At 42.9% G+C, this 10,369-nt stretch overlaps 1 protein-coding gene across 1 annotated transcript; it reads left to right on the top strand.

The window, feature by feature from the left end:
- Window positions 1-763: 763 nt before the first annotated feature.
- Window positions 764-10,026, top strand: DYNLRB1 (dynein light chain roadblock-type 1). The gene is made up of 4 exons (XM_088480798.1): window positions 764-898; window positions 5,109-5,184; window positions 6,042-6,209; window positions 9,535-10,026. The coding sequence occupies exons 1-4, from the start codon at window positions 896-898 to the stop codon at window positions 9,576-9,578; spliced, it is 291 nt and encodes a 96-aa protein (XP_088336924.1). The 5' UTR covers window positions 764-895; the 3' UTR covers window positions 9,579-10,026.
- The last annotated feature ends 343 nt before the right edge of the window (window positions 10,027-10,369 follow it).

Raw genomic sequence — 10,369 nt, 5'->3', positions numbered from 1 at the left:
CTGGTCACCGGTTTTTCCATCTCCCTATGGTGAGAATGTGATTCGTGTGAGTGTCCAGATTTTTTTCTTCTCTCTCTTTCTTCTCCTCCGGCCTATGGCTTGTGACGTAACTGAGATGCCTTGGCCCGGGGGCGGGGTATAGGAGAGGGACCCAGATGCATCCTGGGAGGCTGAGAACTTTAACTCTGTGGTGCCTGAAGACTGACATCATCACCTATACCCCAAGGTATCCTGTGGAACCCTATGGACTTCGTAGAAATAGAGATAACAAGGGTAAGTTCTTACCAGATCTCATATTTTTCTGAGGGAGGGGGAGAGAGCAAGTTGGTTTTTACAGATATATATCTTTGGGTTCCTCTGTTTTTCAATATTCAACTTTTTTTTCTGCTTATTAGTTGCAAAACTTATTGGACTTTCTGGTAAAAACGAAGAGGCATCTGTTCTATGCAACGTATATTAACCCACCAGGTTCTGGAGACATGGCAAGATAATAGTTTTCCATGTTCTAAAACATATAGCACATTTACCAATTCAGCAGCAAAGTCGAGAAAATTGGCTTCGAATATAGTCATCTATGTTTAGACTCTACTAATTTAGCAGTTCATATAACAAATGCTATGTCACTGTATAGCTTTGACAGATGGCGTCTTATCAGCGGCAAATACGTATTATTGATAAAATACACACGGTGGCTTCAACAAAATGGCGACTAGAAACAATTTGATTGTTTCCGGATCATCTGCGCTGTATTGGGCGTTTCCTGACCAGCCCTTTTAGTATGTGTGTGGGATAATGGAGGGTTTGGCTGCTTGGTGACGCTGGTATCATTCAGCGCATGCTCCGTGTCATCTGGTAGCACCGGAGCGGACGGAGTGTTGCAGGACAGGCAGCAGATATGGTGAGTGATGTATCATGTATGGGGCCGGGGCTGTAATTAACCTCAGCAGCATGCCGGCTCTGTGTGGCACATTTGGGGAGCGGGTGGGACAAAGCGGGCCAGGGTCTGCGGGTGACCTCACCGGCCTCTCATGTATAGCAGAGCATTCCATTATTATGTATTCTACAACCCACAGAGGTGAGCATCCGTACATCGGCACACAGGGACTTTAAAGATAAAAGCAATGTGGTTTTTATTATGTACTGGCTGGTGGTAAGCAACGATTTTGGTGACACTTTTGACAGAAGATCTGGAAGAACCGTAATCTGCCATACATGTCTGACTTTATAAATAATAACCTCCCCCTTCTTCTTTTTCTTTTTATAAAGGTTTCCCATATCTTATTTTAAAATTTGCTTTAATTCATGCACAAACAAAAATAAACTGCATAGAAGACTTAAGTGTTACTATATCCTAACAACAATGCACGTGAACCTGCTCCAGGTCTCTTTTGGTTAAAATATTTGATGTAAAGCTGAGTACATACCATACAGTGGTGCTACCCAGCGACGGTGCGATATATCCCACGCGCCGTACATGCTGCATGGAACTACCCCACATTGTTCATTGCATCATTCCATCTGATGTGCAGATGGGAAGATCCGATGAACGATGGTTTGGGCGTACACATTGTACGATATATTGTATCGATCTGCGTACAATGGATTGTATAGTTTGTACCCAACTTTGGAGACCCTTACAGGAATGGCCATTATCCATGGTCTCTGAAAGTTACATGAACAGCTATCTATAGTTGTACTCCTGCTAATACTGTAAAATACCCTATGGGTACAGTTAATGATGACCTCAATATTGATGGTGCCATTTACAGTCTTACAAATCCCAAGAACAATAGATTTTGGAATGTTTGTCCTTTAAGTTTGTAAATGGCATAATCCATATTGAGGTAATCATTTAGCATGAACACTACTGGGACGATTAAATTAGGTGTAAATTGCATTCTGCAGGCTATTCTCATGGCAAACTTGCACCGCAAATTACATTTGCAATTCGATAACAAACTCTCTTCGTTTTATACTGCGGTAATATGCATTATTTTGTACATAGCCCCCTGAGCAGGTGAAGAGGTAGGGAGAATACTTATTTGAAGTTAAAAATGTCGGGACACAGTGCAGAACCTCTGGAACACACATCCCAATGAATAATCACCCACTTAGGTTAAGATGTATAATTTGGCCAATAAGGATATGTCCGTTTTCAGGTGAATTTGTCTAAAAAGCTTAATGGGTAAAATTATGTGGCACATGTATGTAGAGGTGTTGCATTGATGGGAGGGGGGTATTAGAACTTGCCGATGGGAGCTAGAAAGTGTTTTTTCCAACTATATAAAACTTATATTAAAATACTAACAGACATTATTCTGTACCCCAAAATTGGTGGAATGACTTTTATTTTACGAAAAACACTTTCTTACTATAATTTTTCCAACATTAATTAAAAAAGGGGAAAAATCAGCCACTTGAACCTATTAAGAACCTGCACTCCTTTCCTAATGGTCCAGAATAATTTCCACACATTTTCATGCACTTCTCCCAGTTTGCTTTTTGTAGAAAAGTCTCAAAAACTCGCCACAAGTCTTGTGAATCTGAATTTCTAATTGAATCTCGAATTTCTTGGGTGCGTGCATTCACGAGATGTATGCAAGCTTCATGATGTAAACTCACATTTGTAAATTTACTCCTAATTGAATTGACCCCTACATGTGCAAAAGTATGTGGACCTCCCAATGATTAGTGTTTAGCCAACCACACTCATTGCTAACAGGTAGACGCGAGTGAAGAATCGCACTTCACGATCTGCCCATCAGGTGGACCATTCTGGTTTTGGTATATGCCGGGAAAACGCTTTCTGCCAACTGTTTGGTGCATGAAGAATAATAGTCTAGGACAGAGGTTCCCAACTCAGTCCTCGAGGCACCCTAACAGTCCAGGTTTTAAGGATAACCATGCTTGAGCACAGGTGACATAATTAGTATCTCAGTCAATTTGATTTAATCGCCTGTGCTCAACCATGGATATCTCTAAACCGTGAACTGTTGGGGAGCCTTGAGGACCGCGTTTGGGAACCTCTGGTCTAGGCTGTTTTTCATGCTTTGGCCTGGGTCCCTGTGTTCTAGTAATGGAAAATCTTCATGCTACAGCTACCATTGACATTCTAGAGAATCCTGTGCTTCCAAGTTTGTAGTAACCGTTTGAGGAAGACCTGTTCCTGTTTCAGCATGAAAGTACTTTGTGCACAAAGCCCTGACTTCAACCATGTGAACTTCTTGGGGATGAATTGATCGCTGCCAGCCAGGACTGATCATGCAACTTCAATTCACAACCTCACTAATGCTCTTGTAGGTGGATGAATGCAAATCCCCACAGCCAAGGTCTAAAAGCTAGTGGAAAGCATTCCCAGAGGAGTTCAGGCTGGTTTAGCAGCAAAGGGGGAATCAACTACATATTATGCCCATGGATTTGAAATGCAATGTTCAGTGAGAACATATGGGTGTGATGTTTGTGTCCACATAGTTTTGGTCATGTACAATATATTAGAATTTGAGTGTAACAACAAAAGTAAACTACAAAAAAAACTGATCTCTTTTCAATAGTCAGCTGATGATGAAATCTACCTCTGCCACAAATATAAGGTTAGCACTGTTGTACATACATTTGATTAATAATTTGAGCGTTGACCATCCCATTGTTTCAAGTCAACTGCATCTGTTTGTGTCCTTTGACTACCAGAGTAGTGTCTCTGTTCTGGGGTTAACCCAATGTCTCCAAGCTCAATACCAAATACCCAGTACAGACACCATAGTGAGGGACCAGTGGGAATTAGCCGATACCAATTAGGAGGTGTTGCAGAAGTGTCATTACACATACTCAGAAATAAGCGGTTCTAGGTGCCATAGGTAGGAGTCTGGGAAAAGCGGTGCCTGGAGGTGTGGCAGCTTGTTACCCACAGTGCAGTGGGAGTAGTCAATAACAGGCTGTTACAGATGGAATTCCCAATATTGGTGACTTAAGCCCACTCAGGTTACTCAAGTACAAGTAACCACTACTATGTACGTACAGTCAAATATCTGTGATCACCTTTTGGAGCAAGGTCATCCGGTCAGAATGGGGATAGGCTCAATTCTGATGACTCATACCCCTTTTACACCTGAGCTAAATCCCGGGTTTTTGAAGGGTAAACCCGGGCAGCTCCCTGGTGTAAAAGGGGAGAGGGTTGGATCGCCGGGTCCAGTGACCCGGCAATCCAACCCAGGTAACTAGCAGGGTTTAACACGGGCGCAGCCCGTGAAACCCTGCTGTTAGAACAGCGCACTCCGTGTCACAGTGACCTGGAGTGCGCTGCTAGCCGGCCGATTGGCTCGGCTTCAGTGGCGCTTGGAGATGACATCATCTCCAAGCGACAACTTTCACTTCAGAAAAGCAGGGTCTATGCAGACCCAACTCCGGTGTGAGCAGCGCCGACTCGGGAATATCCCGAGTCGGCACCGGCAAAATTCCGGGTCTGATCCGGATAGGAACTTTGTTCCAACTCCGGGTCAGACCCGGAATTTAGGTGGAAAAGGGGTATAAATAGCTCAACCAGGAATGCCTGGTTATATTTCAGAAAGAAAGAAGCACCTTATTTATCAATTATATTAATCTGTTTTGGTAAGTGTAGGTATAACATTTATCCAAAAGCTGCTTCTTAAAATATGACTTGCCTGATCTAACGATAGAGCGGTTTTGGTCAAGTCTACTTATTCTGGTTTACTGCTATTTTGCTCTTTTTAATAACCCCCAATGTTTTGAATAATTTCCATCACGCATATGCTTTTCCTTCCTCATAAAACTTGGATAGTACTAATTATATAGCACATTGTCTGCTGTTCTATCAGATTTCCTAATCCATTTCCTTATCTGTACTGACATTAATGCAATATAGCAATAGAATAACACTTTAAATTCATCTGGAATGCCTGGAGCCTTGCTGGTGAAGCGGTCTGGTTAGTGTCCAGTTCTGCTTAGCCATAACAACGTTTTATATTCACCTCTTGTAGATGGTCTGTCCTCCATGTCTGTGACACCAGTAAGAGGAGGACTGTGCTATGCTGCTCACAGGGAATTCTACTGTACAGAAGGTACAGGTTAAGCTTTCTTTTTTTGTTTTACAGGCAGACGTTGAAGAAACTTTAAAAAGGATCCAGTGTCAGAAGGGTGTACAGGGAATTATTATTGTAAATTCAGAAGGTGAGAGGACACCTGTTTAGTGGAAATGAAGAAACATTCCAAAGTGTGAACTTAAAAGAATGTTTGAAAAATTTGTGAAATACATTAATTCAACAAGATAAACCTTGCTAAGTGTGCACTGTAAGCACATGTCTATTGTGAACATGTTTATCACATGGGAAGAGTGGAGACTGATGCAGAGTTAACTGCAAGTTGGCCACAATTACACCTGTATTGTGTGCATGGAGCTAAATGGGGCGTCTTTGTAACAGCATAGCACCTTTCCTTATGCTTACTTTCATAGCCATCTTCATTATCAATCCTGCCCCTCCCCCCTTCCTGTGCAAGAAGACTGATCTCTGCGCGCACACAATTAAGCATAATCCCCAATTCAGTCTATACACATTAAAGTATATACATTTATCCCCTGCCCCCCGAACACAGCACAGGTTGCCTGGAATGTCACCTAAAGCCCTGCACACACTGGACTATTTATTTGAACGGTAACTAAATCTTTCAACGATATTTCATTCAAACCGTCCAGTGTGCATGCTCTTAACGATGAACGATGCACACTCCTGCGGGTCGTTAACAATCTCCCCAGTCGTCTGAACTGCAATCAAAACTGGGGATATCGTTAATGATGGCCCCGATATCCCCACCTCCCCCGCGCGCTTTCGTTGCCGGCATCGCTGGGTACACACATCGTCTAGTGTGTACCCAACCTTAGAGTTTTCTTTTAATTGACTTATGATTATGACTGTAGCATGAATATACTTGATGGAACTGTAATACAAATTCCAATTGCATGCAAAACTGCATCTTGTGACCTAATTGTCATGCATATTTTATATATGGAACGTCTGGTCCTCTTTCAGGAATTCCCATTAAGAGCACAATGGATAACACAACTACTGCACAGTATGCCGGTCTCATGCATCAGTTGGCAATAAAAGCCAGAAGTTCGGTACGGGACATAGACCCCCAGAATGATCTGACATTTCTCAGAGTCCGTTCCAAGAAAAACGAGATTATGATTGCTCCAGGTAATATATTGCTGCAGCTTATTTACATTCCTGCTGCAGGATTGTCTAGTTTTGTTATATATGGATGCAAAGGTTATGACCAATTAGGGCAGGTGTGGGGAACCATTCTGGGCACCCTGCTAGCCAGATGAGGCTAGCAGAGAAAAGCTCCGAGGGCCAGACCAAATGACTCTGAGGGCCTTATATGGCCCCCGGGCCTGAGGTTCCCCATCCCTGAATTAGGGGAATACCATTTATTGCTGGAGAATTGCAGGATGTGCCTGCCAATGTCCGTACATGGTTACAACTAAAGATTTGTTCAGATTATAACTTAGATCTGAAATACATGGATGTGCAGGAGGATGAAACGTTGCACATTTGACCAAATATAGTTCTGTCTGTCAATATGAGTCCCTGTTCTTCCTTTCCCACTGTACATTTATGTATCGAAAACATTGAAACTGTTGCAAACTTGGTAGTGCCAATAACATACAATATGCAATCTTAATAAATGGACCTGCAATCTCCAGCCCCACTGATCCCATAGCATTCCCTAACAGCACTTCCAGAACATATTCTGAGCTACAACTCCCTCAGCGTAGGCTACCAATGACCTTCTTCCTTATCAGTAAAAAACAGCATGTCCCAATGATGGAAGATGAAAGAAAAGCATTGACTTTGGAACCATATAAGTGAAGCAGTAGTCCATTTGTTCACTCCTCAAGCTCCAAATTTGTATCACTTTACCTAGACAGACCCTGTTTATGTAGGTTGTGCTTCTTCTAAAGGGCAATCTCTTGGCACGAACAGTTATTTACAATTCTTATCAGCCAAATCATGCAGATATAGCTATCACCTTTTGATAAGTCGGCATATTTATATATTTGAAATAGAGAGGTTTATTTGGTGTACAGGTTGGCCAGAGTAATATAAGCTTTGTGAAGGAAGCAGAAGTGAATTAACCTCTTTAGGAAATAGTGGTACAGGTAGTAACAGATTTAGGGATCTATGTACTAATAATCATGGTAATGCCACGATTATTTTGTATCCAACTCTCAGAGGATAATTTAATTTTTAATGAAAAAATCCCTGCTATGTACAAAGGGTAACATTGCCGTCCCTGCAAGTTATAGCCTCGGCATTTAGGAGAAGTCTTTTGCAGAAGTGAAAGACTTCTCCGGGGGAAGCGGACACTGCGCATGCCCACAGCGTCAGCTTCCGGAGCCGGCCGAGGGCAACGGGGAAGGGGAGGGGGGGGCCAGGATTTGGGGCAATCAATCAGTCAAAAGATCTCTCTATAAGTTTACAGTAGCTTACACAATCTGAAGACTGTGTAAACTACCGGGGCCAGACTATGCAAAGCTTTGCTTTTTGTAGTTTTGTACATAGGGGTCAGGTCGTAGTCCCCATTGATAACAATTGGGACTGCAATCTGCAGCAATAATTAGCATTTTCCTGTGAACTCTCCTGCATTGTGCTATTAGTACATAGGAACAATACATAAAATTATACAGAAACTAGTTTCTGCATAATTTGATGTAACAGATTGATACATAGGCCCCTTGCTGAGCAGCTCCCTCCTTTTTCTCTGGTAGTCCAACCTTAATTACTAAAAGATTCATCCTGCTGCTCTATGTAAGCACAGGGCAACAGGATTCTGTCCACCAGTTGGCCACACACATCAGTGTTCTCCCCAGAAATGTTTTCCAGCCGGGTGGCATCCAAAAGGAGCCGGGTGGGGGCCTTCGCAATTATGCGCACACTGGGAAAAGGGGTATCTCCCTTACCTATCCAGCCCGACAGGTTTCAGGCTGCTCCCCCACTGGCTCTCAGTCAAAAGTGCCCATTATACAGTGCCCCCTGTAGTTTTCCCCTTTATGCATTGCCCCCTGGCTAAAGTAGTGCCCCCAGACTGGTCCCTTATGTAGTGCCCCAGGCTTAAATAGTGCCCCCAGACTGGCCCCTTATACAGTGCCCCCAGGCTTAAATAGTGTCCCTTATGCAGTGCCCCCAGGCTGGCCCCTTAAGCAGTGCCTCCAGGTTTAATAGTGTCCCTTATGCAGTGCCCCCAGACTGGTCCTGGCCCCAGCCCAGCACTTACCTTTACTTGCTGGCCGCTGCATCACGCTGACTGGATCTAACTAGATCCAGCAGGCGCGCGGGGCAGGCTCCTCACGTTGCAGATGACGTCACCCGCGCAATGCATCACTGGGAACGCTGGCCTCTGAAGCGATTGGAGGCTTCTTTAGCCTCTGGTCACTTCAGAGGCCAGAGTTCCACAGCGGGGGTCAGCAGGGAAAAGTGCCGGCCGGCAGGCTGTTTCTGTTGGGCGATGCGCCCGCAGAAAACAGCCTGGGGAGAACACTGCACATAACTGGATCGCTTCCAGTATGACTGGGGCTCTTTATTGGCCACTGTGACAGAGTGGGGGTCTCCCACGTTCTGAGGAAAGGGTTAACCTCCCTGTAGCTAGGGAGGAACCACACCCTTAGCTCAATTAAGACCAGCTAAGGTATAAAAACATGGTAAGTTTAGTTAGTCAGTGGAAATGTGAGGGAGAGATTGCACCTTTAGCAGCTCTCCCTATGCTGGACAATCTGAACCATGACGACTGTGCTGGGAATACTCTGCCTTTTTGAACTGCTGTCTCATGTAAGCTGTATTATTGTTCCTGAAGTATGTTTGCCTTATGTAAGTAGTCATTACAGTGGCTCTGCCTTTTCAAGCCTGGGATAAAAAGCTTACTTGTTTGCATCAGCTCAGTCTCCCATCTGAACTTGCCCGCTACAGCCACATTGACCAATAGATCTCCAGCCACATTTATAAACCTGTGTGAAAAACATTTTTAAGAGATGCAAAGCCAGAAACTTTTTTCTTTTAATCTGGAATTTACAGAAGTTACAAAAAAAAGATTTGTGGTAACAAAAAAATAAAGCAACTCCTCAGATACTTTTGGGTAAATATTACCTTTTATTACAAATATTATGGTAAAACACATTGCTAGCATTCAGCATGACATTCCACTGCAAACTTCTAAAGCTCCTCATAGGATCTGCTGTTGTCCAATAAGCTATGTGAGTTGTTGCTGTGACAGGCAGTGTCCCTGCCTATGATTTTACACAGTACAATCCTCTGTCTGCCAGTTTAGGGAAGTACTTCCCTTCCTACATGTCACCCTGCTGCTGAGGGGTGACGTAACATGTTGTGCATATTTAGTTATTCATAAACACTGCAGTTATTTCATGTCCATTATTCAGACCAGTGACACAACATGCTCTACTGTATATATTAATGTTGGACGTTGTGTTTCCTTTCTCTTTAATAATAATTACATTTATCTTTTCAGATAAAGACTACATGTTAGTTGTCATCCAACATCCATCAGAGTGATCTCCTTATGGGTATTGGCATTCCTTATTTTTATGTTCTATGTTCTTCCATGCAATTTTGTTTTTGTCCTGGAGCTGCAGAGTGAACCCACAGATCGTGGCTATTTTCAAGCATTATATGCATATCTGTGACTTGACCTTCCCGATGATCGCTGCAAGAGTAACAGTATACACAGATCATGTTCTAACCAGTCCTATATGAAATAGCTGCACCTTAGGACTTGTTTATATTTCATACAGAGTATAACCTTATTAATACACAATGTTCTTACAAAGTGCTTCTGTCTCTTTAGTTTTCATAGTAGCCCTCAGTGCATTTTAATCTATTTAATTTTTTTGTTTTTTTATAACATTTTCTCTACTGCACGGCTTTGCTACATATTTCACCAGTTGGAGCAAAAGAGTTAAATGTAATATTTAAGGTCTGAATTAAAACTGGAGACATTGTATCCACGCGTTTCTCTGTGTTCTCTCTAGATGGTGGATTATGTATGTAAATGCTCAATTCAACGCAGGAGTATGCCTAGCCATTCTGCTGCGGCACTTCACATACTGTCGTCATTCCTTTTTCTCACCATATATGGTGCCAAAATACCCGCAAACAGATGCAATCATTATCTGGTATATTGCCCTATGTGTGCTGTTAGTACTTGTTTAACCTGGCCACCATGAATGACCAAATTGGACAGTGATCCTATCATGTAGGTTCAACTGTAGGATCGTTGCATGTGTGGCTACATAAGCAAGAGGCTGAAAGCCGCACAACCTAATCGCATATACACAGCCTTATTC

Source organism: Taudactylus pleione, unplaced genomic scaffold (genome assembly GCF_031769625.1).
Source record: "Taudactylus pleione unplaced genomic scaffold, aTauple2 ptg000256l, whole genome shotgun sequence".
NCBI classification, from domain to species: Eukaryota; Metazoa; Chordata; class Amphibia; order Anura; family Myobatrachidae; genus Taudactylus; species Taudactylus pleione.
The sequence above is the reverse complement of the archived record's forward strand: the minus strand, read 5'-3'. Positions and strand labels throughout refer to the sequence as shown.